Genomic DNA, 21372 nt, shown 5'->3' with positions numbered 1-21372 from the left:
CTTCCTGATGCATGTCAGGTTATGATCTTCATGGTAATAGCGAACAAATGCTGGAGTTCCAATAATATTTCCCATTGGCGTACTTAATACATATGTGGTGCATGAAGATAAATAGTTCCTTTGAGATTAGCAGGATTGTGAAGCCAACTGTGCAATAGAAATGTCTGTCCTGAAATTAAGTAGCAAATATTTTTAAAATATGTTTTAGTTTTTAACAATAAGGTCATGATCTCACATTCCTTATTTCCTCTTACAAGGTATAAATAATGTAAAATATGCTAGCTGGCTTTTGCTTGACTATTCTGTAATCTGATACTAAAGGAGAGAAATAGTACTTGATCATGCTTCCCGTCCATCTGTCTGCCATTCACTGACAATCTAATTTCAGATCATTTAAACCAACTTTGGAAGAGGGATAGCAGTATCAGTTACCTTTCTGTGACTTTCATGAAAATAGGGAGCTGGATAGAGGCGAAAGACCCTAATTGGTACCTGCCCTGAAAGAAATAGGCAGAATCTGTCTTTTATGTGTTCTGGCTGCAATCAGCCAGTCAACTAGTGCACTCTCACCAGGCCAGTCCAGTTTTGTCACACAGAACTCATTCTTGCCCAGTAAGAAATACTGCAGGCCATATGTGGGAGAATGTGGGACTGGGGACATGAACATAGTTCTGTAGGAAGCAGTAGTTCTGGTTCTTTATAGCACACTGTATCATGATTTTACAATAGTTTTTAATATTTAGGTATTTTATTTCCAATTTTTAGTTATAATCTTATTCTGGAATAATTCCAATTTTATAATTAAAAAGCAGAATATCAGTAAACGTGATTATAATTTTGCTTAATTTACAAGTTTTGTGCAAAGCTACCATTGACTAAGAGTAGCAAGATTTTGGATTGAAAAATTCCTGTTGGATTTTAAAAAGCAATTAAATGCTTTTAATTAACAACTTCAGTTCTTGTCTCTGAAAATTTTGGTAATAACTGGCCATGATTATACATTGAATAAATTTTTTAGTATTTGTGTTTACTTAGCATAGCAAACAGTAATTATTTAAAAAAATGAAACAGAGCTCTAGACCAAGCAGATACAGTTTTATCAATGGATTCTGTAGTTATGTGAGTGTACTTAAGTCTGGTTTATGTATGCTGAGCTTAAAATGCTCACTCTGTTTTTCCTTTTCAGCATTTTATTTCCAAAGATGGAGTAACATGGAAGCATCTGTATTTTATCAAGTCTAAGCACTGCAATTTCCCACCAATATGACTGTTGTAAACCTAGTTAAAAAAAGGGGTTTCTTACTTGCTCCTGGAAACTCTTGGCCTTTTTATTTTTCATTGCTATTATTAAGGTAGCTGTGTAACACACACATAGTACATAATCAGAACTCAATGTGGTTGATCATAATGAGTAACTTTTCAGTCTGTGGAGGCCTTGCTGCTGCCAGTGGATTATTTGCAGAATGGTTAGCACTCAGTGTGATTGTAGTTCTTATATACTACTGCTACTTTCCAATAGTGGTCCTCAGTATAGACATAGAAAGCCTGTTGTCTTACTGTTCTGGTAGATTTCTTTAGTTAAAAAATCTGATAAATTAAGGAGAAAACATGAAACACAATGCAGAATGTACTAAATGTGGGTTTCTGATGGACTGCTGTAGGAAGGTATGTTTTAAGCATGTAGGGTTGTCCCAGTATATTCTTCCACCATTCCATTTAATCCTGGGAGAGTGAGCGAGAATTATTCATAAAGCACAGCTGCTTTGAATGGGGGGAGGTATGCATTCTTAGGCACTCACAGTTTACAGAGCTTATGTAGTGTATTAATTAATTACAGCAGCAAATGTGAACCTGAGGCAGAGTATGGGATATTGATTTTGTATGTTTGTAGAAACTTTCCTTTCCTGGATTAATTTTATATTCTTGGATAGTTGCTATTTCTATAAATTTTCAGGATTAGAAAACATAGAAAGGGTAAGTATATATTCATCCTAATTAAATGCAAGGTATAGGGCAATGCAGAAGTATGTAGATTGCCTCAAGCAAATTTCTAGCCTGGAACAAGATGCCATTATTTTTGAGCAGAGAATGGTGCATGAAGATCATTGTTTAGAAGATAAGGTATGGAAAATAACAGATAATAAAGTTTAAAGAATGTGCATTTCCTTTTTAGGCATAAATTACCCCGGTATTCTAATTACTGACTAATGGTGTGTCTGTTTTTAAAGGTGAAGCTGTGACTGGAGAATTATCAAAGCTCTTAGATGAAATCAAATTGTGCCAAGAAAAGGAATACTCTTTTGAAGATCTGTCTCATACACTATCAGACCATTATCTGGAAAATTTTAGTAAAGTATCAGAGGAAGATCTTATGACCAGTGGAAGCCAAACCAAGCTTAATGTAGTAAGTAAGATGGGATACAAGGATAATGTATTCAGTTACATCTGATTTATTTATAGCACATTCAAGAAAGAAATAATGAAAGAGTGAGAATAGTACAAGGTTAACATTATAATAAAAAAATATAACGTGCTTCTTACAGATTTAGAATGTAATGTTCATTTCTCAAAGGTATTGCTTGCCACACCTCAGAATGGCTTTTTATGTCACCACTAATACTTTCAGGTTACTTGTTTTGAGCATGGCGAGGGCAAGGAAGGGGTTTTTTGTGAAATCAGTGGAGATCAGTATGTTCAATCCTCTACTGAATACTAAATGTTAACAGAATCTCATCAGATATGCCTCCAAAAGAACAAGCTAAACATCCTCAGTTATTTTTCTTCTACATTTTATTACTATATAGCTTTCATGGTAGCCTAATGGTATTGAAGATTGAATCTCTAATACAGATAATTGTGGTTGTGATACTTCAGTGATTTCCAACTACAGTTGAAGATAACTTCATTGCTACTAATATTATGAAGAAAGTACTCTAGGATTCATTTTTTCTTTACTTTAATAAGGCTTTTTTTTTTTTAATTGCATTCTCTTCCTCAGTAGGTTTCCTGGTTTCAGCTGGCTTAGGCTTAAACTTAAACCATGACACTAAATAAATGTGATTGCCCAGGGAATAATGCAGAGAACAAAGGAAAACTGCTAAGTTCTAAATTTCAGTTAACATCATTCATAAGTTTGGAAAAATTATACTCACTTATGTTAAGAAAACCATGGCAAGTTAAAGACTCTCATGTTTTGGAGGATTTATTGTGACATATATAGGCAAAATGAGATTTACAAAGATGCATAGTTACCCTGAAATGCAGTAGATACTTTTTTAAAGCCCTTCTAGATGTTTGAACGTTTAGATGCATAACTCATATTGAACTCAATTGTAACAAGATACCAATCCCATTTAATCATTTTTAGACACTTGTCTAGTGTCTCTCTGAATTTAGGTGCTAACTGCTATTTAAATCTTCTCAGCTGCTGTTTTGCAGAAAATGTATTCCATATATAAATCCGTCTGCTCAGGCCTAAATGAAGTACAATATGAATAGAAAGTATTCAGACACTAAATCTGTAATTTCTGTGACAGGGAAATATAAAGGTAAATTAGGCAATATATTTTCTAGATATTTCATATATTTTGAATTGAACTAGATGTGGAAACAAATCTTCAAAATTGGGGACTGTTTGAAGCATTTTATGGTGCTTTCCTGCTGGGGCATCCAGCTTTTCTTTTAGAGAAAACTGTAGTCAGGATGATGGGTGTGCACTCCCAACATGAAGTTAGGATGGAGGGCAGAATATGTTTTCCCCTGCACTAAACCCAGCTGTACAGATCTGTGTGGAGAGGACTCTTTGCTGTGACGTGAGATTTTCCTGTTTGCTCTAAAGCAGCCATTTCATTTTTTAATGTATTTTAGGGTTTTTTAGTCTGTTCAGTTGCTACCTGGCTGCCTTGCATAAAAAAAAAATGAAAGTTGCTTCCATTTTTGACATATCTTTTAATTTTGGGCAGGTGTTGCCTTCCCTTTGTGTTTAGGCTCCCTGGGTGATATGAAAATCCACATGCTCTGTAAGGGGCCATGCAAGAGTAATTGGGAAGAAGCACTAAAGTCAAGAGATATGTTTAGCTCTGAAAATGATTACAAAGGTGAATGCTGCCAAACTGCTCTGGGGGCAGGACCAGCAAGTGTAGTCAAGGAAGATGTGTGACAGTACAGTGATGATTGAAGAGACTTAAATGAATATTTATGTATAAGAACATGAAGATACAGAGAGAAAGAAATGAGGATGTATATAGATGTGGAGAGTCAGAAATAGATTCCTTGGATATGTATTAAAGAAGAGAAATTCTTGCAGTTTTTTCTTACTTAAGTTTCTCCTCCATGGGAAGCTTCTGTAAGAATCTCAGTAGGTTGAGTGGGTTCTTATCTGTTGTCTGCATGTATTCACCTCACATTTGTTTCTGCTGCACATGCCAAGACCCTTTGAAAGTATGGGCAGCACAGAGCACCCTTGTCTGGAGCACAGACTCTTTCTGCCTGCTGGACTGAGTGTTGCTTTTCTTGGTTACCAGCTCCAACAGAGGGCTGGAACCACACCTGGTCTGCTTCCACAAAGGAGCAGTTACTTCAGGTTTCTATCAGCAGATTTTTCCTAACTTTCATTGCTAGCTGTGCTGGCATCAGCTCTGAAGAGGTGTAGGAGTTAGCTCCCAGTTGATAATGTGTTAGGTGGTGCCATTTCCTGAACTAATGTCAATTACAGAGACGAAGACTGTTGAAAGCTTTTCAACTTCATGTAATTCAGCAATCTGAAAAGTTTCCAAATCCCAGGTCATGCCACTTTGTGACCCTTAAGGAGATTCTGCAAAGGCACTGGCTGCTGGGAGACATCTGATGTTTTTTGCATCATGCTATTGTTCAGAGAAATAGAGGGCCAAGACTGGAGAATTTCTGATTTGAATAGCAACTTGTGGATTATAAACTTAGGAAGCTGGAGCAAGGAGCATCAGGAGCCACTTCCTGAGGATAGCATAGGTTTGGGAAAGAGAAGACATCAGGAAGCAGAGTGTATTTCAAAGCATTTTTTTAAACAATTGGCTCTTTTCAGGAGGGCCAAAACTGCTGTGGTTAAATGAGGTAATGGTTGATTTGGGACTGCACTCAAAAGGAGTGTCTGTCTACCCAGAATGCACAGCCTGGAATTCTGTCCTGAATTTTAACTGCCAACCTCTATTGTTTGAAACACTGGGGCTCATAGTTTTTGTTTATTGTAAGGGTAGTGTGAATGTCTGCTTTTTAATACAATAACTTGGCAGTAAAGGCTTAATCTGGAAAAATGGTGCTCAATTCTCATGGCATAGGGGTGAGTTTCAGCATTGGTTGTACAGTCTCCCAGATAAAGTAGAGATCATCAGGCTATGATCCCTTCTAGTATTGTTTCTGCATTGTACAGCCACTGGAAAAACACCAGTGCAGTCTGGAGAGCAGGACTTTGGATGTCTTGTTCACAGGCACATTCTCTTCCTTTTCTAGTCTTAGGCATCTTGCAAGGTTTGTTGCTCAATGATACAACACTTGTAGAATTCTATACTTTCTTTGAAAGAAATGGGTTGGAAGTCTTTTAGGTCAAGGACAGAATTGAATCCATTCCTCCATTTGCTGTGTTATTAGACTGGTAGTCATCCAACAGCATAACAAGTTGTTCTGGAATGTTTGTAGTAAGGGAGTACTTCTTTTCATCAAATTTTGCATTGAAAACAATGTTTTATTACTTTATATGTTTCTATTGGCCAGGTGTGTGACTTGTGAGAAAGCATTAAAACCCAGAGATTTATGTGCTTACATTATTTTCAAGTCAAATAGGAAGCAGAATTTGCACAGCTGTGAGGTTAGGTGAAAAAAAAAAAGAAAAGAAGGAAAAATAAACTGTTTGGTTTAGTCTTCTGAGTTCCAAATTACCAATCAACTTTGACTCTTAAATTTCCTTGGGACATAGAGGAGCTGACTAGGAAAATTGATGGTGAGGATCTTGGGGACTAGAAGGCATAACATCTGGGAGAGGGAGAGTACAATGGAGCAGTAAGTCGAAGTAAGGACAGTAACAGTAGACCCATAGTGTAGACATGAATAGGAACAGATCTGGAGATGAGTGAAAGTGTCCCCACAGGATGCTTCCCTTCCTAAAGTTGAAAGGGGAACTGTGACAGAAGAACAGATTGTCTTAGCTTCCTGAATGGGAGGGAATGATTAATGAAGAGGGAGGAAAAGACTGAATGCTAAGAGCAGAAAGTCAGATGAGAGTAAGTTAATGTTATCTTTCAATTTGAAGAGCACATTATTAAGGATAAACTAAAGGAAGTCAAAGCTGGACTGGAAATGTCATCATTTAAAGGTTTTCTTTTGCCACTCTGGCTGTGTTTGGTGTGCTGTTGTGCAGATATTAATGCCATGTTTCCTAGTCTGCCTTTACCAGTCATTAAAACATGTACATTACAACATAGCATGCATTGTTCATTGTCTCAATGAAATTAAAGGCCAGATTGAACACAGTTTTGCAATTCTACTTCAGGGAGAGCTCCAAAAGGCATTCATACAGCTATCCATCATTTTAGTTGCAATTCCTAGTACTTCTTAATTACTTGTATGCTGGGTGGAGTTGATGGTCAATGAATAGATTTGTGCCTCCAGTTCCTGTCTTTGGTTTTCTCATTTTGGTCATTGTGACTTGAATGTACTTTTTAGTTGACCTATGTATGCAAAGGCTTGGAAAGCCCTGACTGGTGCTGCACAGGTAAGCTTGGGAAGCTTTATACTTGTGTTTTGCTCAGTGCTGACATGCTACAGTTTTTCTATGTTCCCTAGATAAAAATCTTTCAAAAAAACTAGAATTTGATTGCTCAGCGAGTCAGAAAAGCAACTGTGCTTCAAAACATATTTCAGAGAACATGAGGTGAAAAAAATATAGCAAAGTCTTTGATTTTTATCACAGTTCATTTGAAAAGGTGTTTCCTTTTCAAGCTAAATTATATGTGATTGCAGTTTCAGGCTTGTTTTTTTAAAGTATAATTAAAAAAAATATTTATTTTCCAATAGATGGCAGTCTGGTTCAGTAATTTCAAGAACAAAAGCAACCATCTTATGTAAGAGTTTTCCAGCGTTTTTCATTGCTGTGTTAAAATTGTGCATTTTAACACAGTTGATAGTCTAAACTGCTTCAAAATGAACACCTTAAATTCCTCTAGGAGAAAAATGTATGGAACATCATGACATACATTTAAACTACAAACTAAAACATCAGGACTAAATTTAGAAGTGTATCATGGCAAAGAGGTTACAGACCAAGTATGCATTCAAACGGTCTGTGGGAATTAAACAGCAAGCAAGAAAATTTAAATAGGTATAATGTACAAAGCAGGGATCCAGAAAAATTAAATGTGTCACGAAAATGACTGTCAAAGTGTGTTTGATGAGAATCCTGAGCTCCCACAAGGAAATTGCTTTAGATTCCTCTGTCTCTGGCATTCTAAGATCATTACCAGTTTTCTGTCAGGTGTGAGATTCCTGTGTATGTATTCATGTCAGGACAAAGAATTCTAATTGTATTATTAAATGCAGAAATGCACCATTTGTATTGCAATGTATTTGCACGTTGTGTTCTTTAAAAAAACAGTATCAGAAAATAAAAATATGGGCTTTTTGTACATGTAAGAAATTTCTATGGATTTCAAAGAATATTTGACTTTTACTTGCTTTGGACAATCTGTGACTGCAAAACAAAAAGTAGGGTTTAAGAACTTCTCCACTTGCGTGTGTGTGTATATATACGTTTGCTAGACGTACATGTTGGATACAATAAATCTCAGACTTTTTCTTTCATAAAATTGATGTTTTATTTGAAAAATATTTTACTAAAATTGTCTCTTAAAAAGGCTTCATCTTACTCTGTATTCAGAAGTTTATTTCCATCTTTTTTTTGAAAAGTGTGGTTGTAGAAACCATAACTATTCCATATTTTTTGAGAACTCCCAAGATTTTTTTGAGCTAGAACTAATTTTAAAATGTGCCACTTCAACCTGGAGCCTCAGTTCTGTTGAAGTATATTCTTCAGAGCAGTCTCTTTAATCTCGTGCAGTAGGCGGTTGCTTGCAATGTTTGCTTTTACATTTATGCTGTTGTGTTCAGAAGCATAATAAAAGATATGTGTTATTGATTTTCAAGTGCAAATGCAATATCTTACTGTCTTTGGATTTGTGACACAAGTTTAGATTAAAGAAAGAGTTCTTGAGAGTATTCTGTGTTCTTAAAAGCAGAGTATATGTTAAAGGATTTTGCTTAATTACATGGCATAAATACAGAGAAACTTAAGATGCCCCTAATTTTTTTGTTTTTGTTTTTAAACTGAAGGTAGTAAAACCGTGTAGTAACTGCACTACAGAGGGATTTCATGGAAGTGGCAGCAGCATATCTGTTTAAATTTAATGTGGTTATATAATAGATAATAAAGACTGGCAGCAGTAATTTAAATTTAAACATGAGGAAAGGTTCTGTGTAGTCTCAGGGAAAAGATTTGGATTTCATCACAGGCATATAAGTGTCAGTTTCTGCTTAATTCTGTCATCCAGAATGGGAAGTTGATACATGGGCATGCTTAGAGAGTGGAAAAAATATATTTGAAAATATAAGAAGATTGCTGAAAAGACCGATGGTACATATTCAAAGATACAATTTTTACTCTTATGTCAGAATATCAAGAATATGAGGCTATATAACAGCAATAAAACTATAATCGTGTCTGGTTCATATCTAAGGAGATTCAAAATCATAGAATTATGTGGTTTTGAAAGAAGTTAACTAAGAGAATATAATAGAGTGGGTAAAATTTATGCATGGTTTTTCAGAAGTCAGTTATTCTGATTAATTTTTTTTTCTCTAAGGAAATGAACAATTTTTTTATACAAAGCACAGGATTTTTTTATGTATTATTTCTTATTTCACAAAGTAATTGCTAGAACTTGTTGAAGAATATTGAAGTAAACTATTTAGTAGCATTATTCAAGAATATTATTTTGGTTTTTACTTTTAATGTAGCATTTAAGTAAATAATGGCTGGATTGAAATATAATAGCTAAGAATGACCAAATATGCTCGAGTAAAGTAATTGCTGTCTTGAGCCTTTAAAAATACCAGACACTTGCATGCATTATTGAGAGAGGGATAAAAAATTTCACAGAAAAATGATGATGAGTAAGGCAGAAGTATGTACAATGGCTTACTAATGAGGATACAGTAAAAACACCTTCCAGAACAATTTTGGTTGTTTATTCATTAGGGAGTAGTAAGATAATCAGGCCTGATTGCTTGGGGCTTCAAGGACAGAAACAGATAAATTTTAAGTCATTTAATATAGTAACATTTGAATTTGATAATAAAGCTTCAATGCATTTTGCAGGTTTTTATGATGTATTAAAAAAAGAAAGAGAATTTTATGGAGAGACAGTGTTTGGAAGATTGTTGCTTTACTGAATTCAATTTTTATGATAGTGTCAGATAATGTAAGTATTGCCAAATTCTGATGTTGCAAGAATTTTTTATTAAGTTGCTCTTTCACCAGTTCAGTTATGAGTCCTATTTTGCAAACATATGCTGACTCTTATTTCTATGGGAAGTAAAAGTATGAAGACCATCTCTCCCAGGATATGTAAACATAACTTTTTGAGATTCCCTTGTTGGAAAGGTCTACCCACACTCTGAAGATAAGATTATATAACTTAAAAAATTGATTTTAAAAGCTACCACCTCACAAAAAACCATCTGCTACTCCCAACTTCTAGTGCACACAGTAGTATTTCCCACTGAGAACTGTTGCTGCTGCTACTTTTTTTTCATTAGATATTTATAATAGGACATATAGTACCAAACATCCACTTGGTCAATGTGGAATTATATACTTTCCATAAACTGCTTTACAAAAGGATTTCTAATTTCTGCTTAAATATGAGCTAGTGATTACAAAGAAGCAGAGGGAAAACAACTGGATGTAGATTTTTGCCCCCTTTTTTAGGCTGCCTAGTGAAGGGGAGTTCAGATGTTCTAAATGTATCCTTTCCTAACCTGTGTTCTGTAGCTCTTAAAAAAGATGAAGTTCTGTATCTGTAGGTTAGGCTATGCTTCAGCACAGTGTTGTGAAAATTTATGTTGGAGGGGTCCAAATAGGAGCTATGTGGAACTCTACACAGAATAATTTGCCTGGTATCATGCTTCACAGCCGACTAAATTAGCCTGCAGCTCCCTGCTGCTGTGATTTCGGGTAGAGGGATTGCTAGCCAATCCTCCAGTGAGCTGCACAGACCTATCCTGTGAGAAAGCCAGTGCTTGTTTAAGAATATAAAATCTCAAAACATAACAACACTTAGTATGATTTAAACTACATGGAGTTAAGTATAACTAGGGGAATGTGCTGGCCAAACCAGCAGTTCATTTAATCTGCATTAAAAAGTACCTGCTCTTTTTTCCCCTCAAATGATTTTCTGGAATATTTAAGCAGTCTGTGCAATTATGTGTGTGTGGCAAATTCCTTGACTATCAGATACTAGCAGGAAAATAGCTTACAGACAAATGCATTTCTCTGAATGCTGTTATGTGTTTAGCTTGCAGTGGTGAAGCCTAAAGGTACCTAATCCTTTTGCTCCAGTCTGTCACATTGTTTACCACCGTGTAAAACCCTGTATTGCTTTTTTGCAGAATGTGTGCTCTAGACACAGGCGTTTTCTCTTATTGGCTGAGTATATGCTTCCATTTATTCTTATATGGAAAAATCTGATAGAGTAAAAAAGAAAAAATGCTTTGTGCACAGCCTTCATAATTTGCAATATTTCAGGCTTGTTCTTTCTTAAAGCTTTCCTTTTCCTGACTAAGTAATCTTAACATTTTCTTATTTTTCATGTAAGTCTTTCCATGCTGCCAAGCACTTTCACTTGCCCTGCTGTGGACCCTTTCATCTCAGCTGAATCTTTTACATAAGGATCTTGGATATGGATTAAGAATTTTTTCCATATAAAGTAATTATAATACAAGCTTTTCAGATCAAAGAGCTTGTTTGTCTTTATGGTTATAAAGCTGTGTGTAAATTTGGGGTGCTGTGGCAATGATTAGTAAAATTTTTCTACTCAAAAATTCTGTTTGATAGCCAGGTTTTATTAACATGACTACAGTAGATTTTTTTTTACAAGAACAATTTTAGTTCAATGCTGAGCACATATGTAGAGTCATCTCTGTTTCATTATACTTAGATGAACACCAAGGATATCTACTAATCTCAGTAGGATTAGCCAAGATCTGAGGGCTCTGTCAGAACTGATCCTGAAATCATCTTCCCAATATGAAATATATTTGCTTGCATTAAATATATATTTTTTTAATGTTACTCAATGCTTTAGAGAACCTTCTTTCTCATCTGTGTTTCATAAATTTTTTTTAACATCCCTGAGCTGCCTGTGCCATTGTGCCACTGTTGCCAGTGCTGCACAGCAGAACTGCTTCTCTTCCATTTCTTGTGATACCCTCAGGGTCCATCGTCCTGGGAGTATTCAGTAGTGTACAGCATGATGTCCATTCTTAAGCTGCACTCTGCAGATTCGTTTGGGACCTTCCAAGAGAGTTTCAGTCACTTCTGGAGAACAGAATGAGAAGATAATACCATGACATTTCCACCCAGACAAGTGACTTTTTTAATGTTAACATCAACTCTCTCTTTGTGATAATATTATAAAATGAAATCATCAGGAACACTAAGTTTTCAGTAACCAGAAGTGCTTCCCTCAAGTACTGACCTTCCTTAGAAATCTGTCAAAAAAAATCTGTCATGGACTCCTACTCTCCATTTCCCTTGGGTTTCTCCTGTCCTCAGACTGTTCTCCAGTGTTCCAGTCAGAAGCACATTTTCAGATTCTCCTTCACAAGAGAACAAAAAGTTCTTTTTATCTTCCTTGGTCTTCTCAAAATACAGTTTCTGCCTATGTGATTTAGAGTATCACCAGTAGGAATGCTGATACTCCAAAGGTGTATTGGTTTATCACATTTAAGCAATAGAGTATGGAGCTGTGTCTGAGGTCTAGAAGGAATATGAAAGACTGCTGACATTTAGGTACAATCAGATTTTAATTTCTGAAAACATATTTTTTGCTCTCTGGAAAAACTGCTGTTGGTAGAATATAAGAAGACTGAGCTTAGATATGTAGAAGATTTCTTTTTCACAGTCATATTTAGATATTTACCTGAGGGAAAAGATAACTGAGTTAATAAGGAAAAAGGAGAACCTATCCTACAATCTAAACAAAAACCACATTGTTCTAGAACATTTTAGCTTTTGATGTTTCTGCATTTCAAGAGATAGGAATTTCCATAATATTTTAGAACTCTTATCACTGTTGTCAGCAGGCACCAATGCAGGTTTGATTGTTCTTTATAATACATAGTTACCTCAGTATAAGAGTGTTATACCTACACATCAAGTTACAAAGAGTAGAGGAGGAAAAAAAAGAAATGTTTTTGTATATAACTCAAGTCAACAGTGATTTCATGTCTATTCCATTAGTATAAGAATTAAGTCATTAAGCTTGGAACTTGTAGTAGAGTCTGATGGTCGCCATCTGACAAGAAATGCGTGAGAAAAATAAGAACCATATGGGCATGTCTCAGTTGTTTTCTGTAGTGAGTGGAAGAGCATCATTTTATCCCAATGGTAGAACCAGGAGAGGGAGCGTGCTAATCCATCAGAGCAATGTGAACGTTTACAGAATCCTAAGGGGTGGGAATTAAATGTATGGTTTCACTATATTTGATTCAATGATTCTTTTGAAGTTGGCTAAGTAGGTACTTTCTTAGAAGCCACAGTCTCGCTTTCTTTTCTTTGCTTCTTAGTAAGAGGCATACAAATAATACTAATGGTAAATAATGTGCCATATTTCACAGGGCAAAATGACCACCCATGACAAGCTAATACAAAATAAGGCTCTCTTTAAAAATTGTTTAGTAGCTGAAATTAGAGCATTGGGCAGAGTTTGTTTAGACTACTTGTTTAATTTCATTTTTATTTTATCCTAATGGCAACAGGCAGACTTGTTTTATAATAGGCATACAAAATAAATTCAGTATTTTTTCCTTAAGTCTTGAAAGTTGACCGTTCATAACATAGAGTTTCATTGTATGCTGTTGACAGATTTTTCCAGCCCCTAATAATAAGCTTAACAAGAAAAAAATGAATAGAAAAATATGCTGGGCCAGATTCCTATACCTCTATAAAATATAATATCTTGAGGAATTCAGTTAAGGGCAGGTGCCTGATATCTATTATGCATTAGAAAAGTTTGCCTGTGGACATCAAGAGTGTGCTAGAAATGCACCCCTCAGCTTTTCTGTGACTTTAATAGAACTGGAATCCTTGCCTGACTTCAGTGGTATAAGTTTCTAAACTGAGATTAGAATCGGAAACCAGATTTACTTGATGTGTTGTGTCACATGAAGCATGTGTTGCTCCTTACAGCAGATTCTTTATTTTTCCAGAGAAATGTGACTTACACAATTTTTGAATATCTATTTTCATTTCTCTTCTCTTGGCATCTATCCTTCCTAAACTTACCATAAGTTTCAGTTTAGTGTCATGAGGGAAAATTTCAGGAGAGGTTTTTCAATTTTATTTACCTGAGTAATTATTTAAGCTTGAGCAATTTGCATTATACTACCACTATTATTTTTGTTGATATTGGTGCTCTGCCTAATGTTTCTGAAATATGGGCAGTTCACAATCTGCAAGGAAGCAGCCTCAATACTGCCTGTCAAACTTAGACAAAAATCACATTAAAATATAATTACTTTTTTATTGCTATGCTGGCCTTTCTTTCCATTGTTAATAGTTTCTTACTTACAGGTATTGGAATATTTATTGCCTTGTCTTTGTCAGTGGTGTTTCCTTTAGGAAATCTAAATAATTTTAACAGATCACAATCGCTTATTTAGTCATTGATACCTCCTAAGAAATACCGTGCTTCAAAGGAGTTAAAGGTGAAAGCAGGTTACTGACTGACTTGTTTATCTGTATTTTATAGGAGCTTTAAGGCATTATATTATGAATGGCTGGAGAAAGAATTTAAATATAAAGTTTTCAGCTACTTAGGAATGTGTTCGGAAAAGAACACAAAGGTGTGCTTGTATTGTAGTGGATCTGAAAGGGTGGTGTTGAATCTACCACAGGCAAAAGGAAACGGTACCACTGAGCTAGCTCAGAAAAAGCACACCCTGTCCTACATCTTCTGGCAGTAGTGGTTATTGAGATGACTGCAGTGACATCACTGGTTTAATTATATAAGACAGGAAGAAGCAGCAACTTGCAGTATATGAACTTCACACTGGCAGATTTTCCTATTGGCCATAGCAAAGGCTTTGCCTTCCTAGTGAAGATGATTTTGAATGCTGCTTACACATGCCATGGAAATCAGGCTGCATTGAGAGCTGTCCTCCAGTTGATAGTATTCTGCATCTCTGATGGGGTGTGATCCTTTTCAGCATCTTTAGAGGAGTCTGAGCCATTGCTCAGGCTTCTGAGAACAAAAGGTAGATTACTCTTTGGCTGGTCTTTTCTAGTTAGGCCTTCAACTTCTCTAGCCTTCTAAGACATTTCAGCTATCAACTGTTCTACTGTGTTGTGTTTACATTATGTTTAGCACTTGGCTGCTAATATGGCAAACCACTAGTAATTTGTCCTGCTTGATCTGTAAATCACATAGCAAAAATGTTTTTCAAAGCTCTTTTGATTGTCCACTCTTAACCAACATTCACCTTCAGATGAATGTGTAGTACTGCATATCGTTCTTTACATTGCCTTTGTCTATCCAGGTATGATTTTCTTTTATGTTCTTTATTAAGGCATCAGTGGCTTAATGGAATAATAACTGCATTTTCATTGACACATTTCTACTGAGAATATGTGAGCTAAATAAAAAACTGTGCACTGGAGGAGTAATAAAGTGGTGACTTCTGCCTACTCTCTTGCCACCTGATTTTTCCCCTACTTTAATTTCTCTTCCTTCTGCTCTATTTCATGAGAAATAATGTATTTTCTATAAGTTTCATCATACTGCCACCCACTTACCCACCCTCTCTTTCACAATTTTAAAAAAGGAAAAATGCAAGGTTTACAACTGATTTTCATGGCAATTACATAGCACTGAGATTTTCAAATGTTATATGATAACATTCAGATGGTATAGGGCTGTTAAATACAGAGATTCCTCTGTAGCTATTCTCCAAGCAGTATTTTCTCTGAGACACTTAAAGCCAAAAGTGGTCGATATTACTTTGAATTATGATTGTTTTCCTTTATGCAAGAGCAAATATTCTGTAGCCTTTAATTCTATTTAATATTTTTTAAATTATTAACACTTGTTTTTGCTTTTCTGTGGGCTCCTATGCCCTTCATTATCAGTTTCTTCTTTTTCATCTGGTACATGAGTTTTTCAGTGAGTCACATTTTGGAGTGAGTCATGTGCATATTGATTCAGGGAGACGCAAAAGTCTGTCATTAACATGAGAAATTCCATTAACTTAATTGCAACTGTTCCTGTGCTTAAATTTCAGGACTCAAAAAAAAAGGTACCAAATTCCTTCCCTTTTTGCACAGCCCATATTTGTGTATAGCCTTCCTACATACCAACATAGGTCAAATCTACTATGCCTGTGGGATGGAAAGGCACTCCTAGAGACGCATTTCTGTAGCAGAGTATCCTTGCAGTCTGTATGACTTCCTGGGTGAATTCTATTTTAGGGCTTTTTGCTTCATGTACTAAATTCTTTTTCATGGTGAAGTAAAGCACTTGAAATGCTTTGATATTAAACATTTAAAATTAAATGTGCAAATAGTCTGATTTATTAGTATTAAGTATGTGCTCAATGTTAGACAAGTATTTAAAACACAGGTTCACTTTATTTTAGCTAATGTTAAGAGAAGTTATTTTGGCACTTCAGTCCTGTCCCAAACACATACATTAGAGTGTGGAGTAAGTTATGGAAGTACCTGTGTTTTGATACATTATAGAGAAGTAGCTTAATCCATAGAATAAACAAATAACTTTTATTAAGTCACAGAATACACTGAGCTGGAAGGGGCCCACAAGGATCATCAAGTCCACAGAGGCATCCCCAAGGCTCACATGCTGTGCCTGAGAGTGTTGCCCAATGTGTCTTGAGCTCCGTCAGGCTGGTGCTGTGACCACTGTCCTGGGGAGCCTGTTTGGTGCCCAAACACCCTCTGGGTGCAAAACCTTTTCCTGATATCCAACCTAACCTTCCCTGACGCAACTTCAGGCCATTTTTTCGGGTTCCATAACTGATCACTTCAGAGAATAGATCACCTATTAGGTTTTTAAAATCTATAGCTTGTTTTATGAATCATTGCATCCTTCTGTGAGAGTAGTGCAAAATTCAGAATCATCTTAATATTTGTTATTTATGCTACATGCAAGGGTGAATTAAAATTTCAAAAGTATTGCTCTACTTTCAGTGCATGTCCAGATGTACTCATTTTATAATCTCATTTTTACTTAAAATTTTGACCTTATGCAGTATGCATTTTACTTGCTATTTGGTTCCAGGATGTATTTCCTGTAGAGTGTCAGATCCTGCTCTGGAGACAGAGTGATTTATTTTGGGGAGCTCATCATGATAGGTGTCAATGTACATGCCCACTGAGGGGCAGCAGCTACACAACCATATAGTTTTCCTCATATATGTGAAATAATCGCATTTTCCTAGTTAATACATTTTGTGTTTGATACATGCAGTTATTTCACTTGACTCTACTGACTTCAAGTGACAGAAATTTCTCCTCAGAATCAGATATCACTGTGATCTTGAGTTCCAAGGGTGTAACTGCTTCACATGTGGTGTTTCTTTTGGAGGCCCAGTCAGAAAATATCACATGCAACTGGGCTGATGTGCAGTGGTGTAGAGATCAAGATTTCACATCTGGGACTGCTAGAGCTGGGATTTGCAGGGTACTTAGGCTCATATACCATTGAGAATAGTCACAGAGTCTCCCAAGATGATTCCTGATGTAGTCCAGCATTTGTGCAAACTCACCTTCAGTTTCAGCATAGCCAGCAGATCAGGAGCACAAACTTAGTGACCATCTTGGAAATGTTGGAATGACATGTCTAGCATCCCACAGGGATTAAGGCAGAGGCAGGTGCAGAGTACTCTTCTCCATCATTCTGCAGCTGTAAGGACAAGACTGTCTTTGTCTTCCTGATACTTCTTTTGCAGAATACAGGAGGTGCAGCGAAACTCTACCCACACTCGGAGCAAATGAAAGAGATGCAGACTTGGAACATGTTTGTGAAAGAGCAGCAGCAGATGTGCAGTGTAAGGTGAAAGACAAGATAATGAGGATGGGAAACAGAAAATCATTAGTAGGGAGAAGACCTTGGGGGATGTGGGAGAGGTGTGCCCAGGTTCCCAAAACCTTTCACTGACTGTGAGACATAGGATGTGTGTCATAATTGAGGCTTCTCCTTTTCAGGATCCTTACTGAATCTCAGAAGGGCATATTTGCTTAATGTAGGGATGCTGCTGTAGAAAAATAGTGATTGATTGTGTTGTATGTCACGCCCTAATGCTCTTTTTTCTTCTGCATATCCTCAGGCATTTTCCCCTGAGAGCAGCTTGGGCAGCAGCAGGGGGAGCACTGAGAGCACAGAACACTGTCCCAGCTCTTCTGTCCCTGGCTTGACTGCTGCAGCTGCTGGGGACAGCTGTGGCAGAGATAGACCTGATTATCCAAATTTATAGAAGAGATTCAGGAACAGTTTCCTGTTCTATTAGTTCTTAATAATAATAATGTCAAAATAGAATACTAGGTAACAGACCTGTAATTTTTTTGCTTTTATTTCACAGTGTAAGGTACATGTCCTTTGGGCCAAGGGGAGTTAGAAGCACATCTCTGTTAGGATGATAGAACATGCATGTTTGACAAATTATTTCTACAGAAGAAACTTCCTGCTGACCTCATCGTTTTGAACTGAGTGGCAGCACTTGGCTTATCAAATGTCTGGTTGCTTTCTGCCTCCTGTAAGCAGAACAATATTGCCTTCTGGATTTCATCTTTACTGTTCCATTTAAAAATATTGTTTCCTAACAAAGATAAATTATAAGGTAATGTTCGTATCTCCTGAGCTATGATGCAGTAGCAAACAGTTAATGTCCTGTTATTTTGCACTTTTAATAGTTCGCTGATAATGTTTTGCTCTAGCAGATACTGTTTGAAAGGTTATGTGAAATACTTCTGCAATTGGATGATATTGTGAAAAAAACAGATACAAGAAGGAAAGGTTTTGAGGTTTGGTTTTAGGTTTCACTGGACTAGTCCAGGAAAGTCTCCTATGTATTCCAAAACAAGGGAATTGAGTAATATTTTTCCTAGCAGTGGCTATTTACAAAGGCAGAAAGCAGACCAGTCTTCAGTAAAAGCTGAGAAAAAAGGAGGGACTGAAAGGAAATAAAACATCTTTTATAATTTACTGTATTCCTTAAATAAACTTGTCTAGTTAATAAGGTCATATGTTAGATAGGAGATAGTTAACATTTGATTAAAAGAATACATAAATACGTAAAGGTATTTATGTATGTTTTATACATGGTGTACAGCCACTGAGCTGTGAACTTGGTGACTGTAAATAATAAAGATTAAAGCTGCTCTCACCTTCTGTTGTTGTTGACTTTTAAGAGTAGAACAGACCTTCTCTGCTTTTTCTTTCTGTATTCATCATTCTCTCTGTTGATAAATATTGCCTCACTCTCTTAGATTAGGATAGAGATTCCAAGTTATTGTGATAGACAATCTGATGTACATACATGTTTTGAGAATAAATAGCCTCTTTATAAAGTGACCTTCAGTCTAAAGTGTCCTAGTGCCCAAATTTTTGCCTTTTATGTAGATGGAAGCATGAAAAGGAAGGCTTCCATACCTAAATTTTGGAAGACATGATTTAAATACTCATTAAGTATGAAAATGAGAGGTGATGTGATAGGCTTAGTAGTGTCTGAAGAAAATTTGTCACTAGTTGTAGTGGTAGAATGTCTTTATGCTAGATCTTACTGCTCTCTCCCTGCTCTATCATTATTATTCTCTCTTTACTCAGAGAAATTACTTTCTTAGCCTTTTACTACTGCAAGCAATGTCTAATACTTGATTCAGTGTACCTGTAAAAACCAGAACTTTTAATAAAGCTTTAATTGTCTATTAATATCTTTCTGATTTCTCCACCAAATTTTCCTTTTGCATGTTATATCTAATATCATGTAAGGTTTTCTGTCTGTTCTGTTTGAGGATATATGTTGCTTATGCTTGTGTTTCTTCTAACCTAGGCAAAAGTTCCCTTATTGAAGCTTAGTACTGCAGTTTATATTGGCTTTGCTATTTCATAATGTCTAATTCAATTAATTGAGTAACTGTGATTTAGATGGCATTTTTTAACTACATTTGTTTGGGTTGTTTTAACTCCAAACAGGCATAAATAAGAGGTTCTAAATGGTGCCTGTTTTTCTTTAGTTGACAGAAATATCTTCTACTCTGTTTATTTATTTATTTTCTGAGAAGTGGGCATAAATAACTTTGGTTTTACTAAAACTCTCCCTACAGGGCTATATTAAGGCTTTCCAGTAGCACACACAGAATTAGATTTTCATGTTCAAAGGACCTCTAAGGAGGCAAAATTAAATTATACAACAGAACAGAAAAATTAGGGAGTTCTGGGAAAGGAACGAAGGCTGTGAGAGAGTAACAGGAAACTGTGTGGTCTGGGTTTGGAGTTTTATGGGTTTGTGTGACAGTCTGAGCTCTGTGAATGGATTGTAGGTTTTTCTGTATCTTGTTTGCCTTCTCCAGAAGCATCCCTCTTCCCAGGGTATGCAACCCCAGTCTATCAAATCTGGGGCGCTTTTGACCCTTTTCTCTCATGCAGCTATTAACTCCTTCCTTCGTCTTTGCAAGTGCAGCTCTCTTTCCCTGCAGTAATTCCCACATATCTCTTTCCCTCTGTCTGGGTGGAATTGGGCATCTGTCAGGCAGGGATGGGTGAGAAAGGCGATGGCAATAACTGTTTCTTCACCCTCCAAATAGACTTTTCCTAATGGTGCCTTTTTAGTGCCTTGTTGGTGGCAGAAATCTGTGCAAGTGTAAAAAGAGCTCACCCTGATCTGTGGTAGTCTGTAAATTAGTCTGTATCACATTCATACCTGCATTGTCTAGTTGCATGGGAGTACCAGTTTGTTCCAGTCAGGTGCCTAATGAACTCTGGCACTGACTGATCCTTTTTCGAATGATCAGGAGATCTGACTCAATACTTTGCACTTCCTCTCATTCACATCGACATTAAATTCCTGTGATTCGCACTCTATCTTAGGCTATTTATATAAAATACCTCTAATGGAAATATTCAATTCTCATTCTTCTCGTGTATTTTGTTTTTACCATTCAATAATTGTTTGGCATGGGGTTTTTTCACTCTGTTCCTGTAATGCCTAAATACTCATATGCTGCCCCTTCAGTGACTCTATTGTAATTCATCTTCCTTTAGTTGTGTAGTAAATTTCTCACTTATGTGTGTGCATTTAGTACCTTTACAGGGTGCACTGACATTTTTATATGACTTTTGCATTCATTCACTTCCATTGGCTTGTAAGGTTACAGCTAATGTGTGTCACCTGCTTTCCTCTGCTGAGCACTGCTGCAGTTCTTTGCCTTTTACTTCAGGGGGCAAGAAATGCTTTATTCTCTGGTACAGCAATTCTGAGATTTAAAATACAAGTGTAGGGCAGCCACCATGGAAGATGGTGTCATAAATAGAGGGGAAAGACCTCTAGTCTGCTTCCTTTGTCTATGCAAATACCTAGCAATAATAGTCTTTCACGACCTACACTCTGCAGAATTAACCCAATGCTTTTAATAATCAGTGTGAGAATATTGGTTGCTATGGCAACATATTCTGTGGTACTACTAGAGTGTCAAAATAACCTAATGAAATACCATGCAAAGAATGTTTTAGAAATTGACTTCTAAAATAAAAAGTAAATAAATCCGCCTAACTTTACAAGATATGGATAGATTCATGAAGTCTGCAACAAGGGAACAACCGTTTTCTAACCAAGGGGAATTGGCATAATGGAGTGGGGTATATTGTGTTTCTCATCTTTGATGCATCAGTTGAGATAGATTTTCTAAATATTTTCCCTGCTTGAATTCATGGTATACCAACAACTTCTGTGTTAAGAAGTTAGCACAAAAGTCAAGAGTTGAATGATCCTTAGATGTTACGCAGTTTGAGTTAGTGCCTGTCTGTGCGGTGCCTTTGCTTCCCTTACGCTTTCCATCAG

General features: G+C 36.3%; 1 protein-coding gene across 4 annotated transcripts in view; it reads left to right on the top strand.

Annotated features, from left to right (window-relative positions):
* ANKS1B (ankyrin repeat and sterile alpha motif domain containing 1B) overlaps positions 1 to 21372 on the top strand; it is a gene marked incomplete at both ends in the record, with an annotated part of 409595 nt that overhangs the window by 79612 nt on the left and 308611 nt on the right. For 2 of the 4 annotated variants that reach the window (XM_084206426.1, XM_084206424.1), the window contains one exon: positions 2229 to 2404. In XM_084206426.1, coding sequence (XP_084062552.1) covers positions 2229 to 2404 — 176 coding nt within the window. Of the gene's footprint in view, positions 1 to 2201; positions 2405 to 21372 lie in introns of all 4 variants that reach the window. The other 2 variants (XM_084206425.1, XM_084206423.1) reach the window with 2 other exon arrangements.

Source organism: Fringilla coelebs, assembly GCF_963513975.1.
Source record: "Fringilla coelebs genome assembly, chromosome: 5".
In the NCBI taxonomy this organism is placed as follows: domain Eukaryota; kingdom Metazoa; phylum Chordata; class Aves; order Passeriformes; family Fringillidae; genus Fringilla; species Fringilla coelebs.
This window is presented reverse-complemented; position numbering and strand designations above follow the sequence as displayed.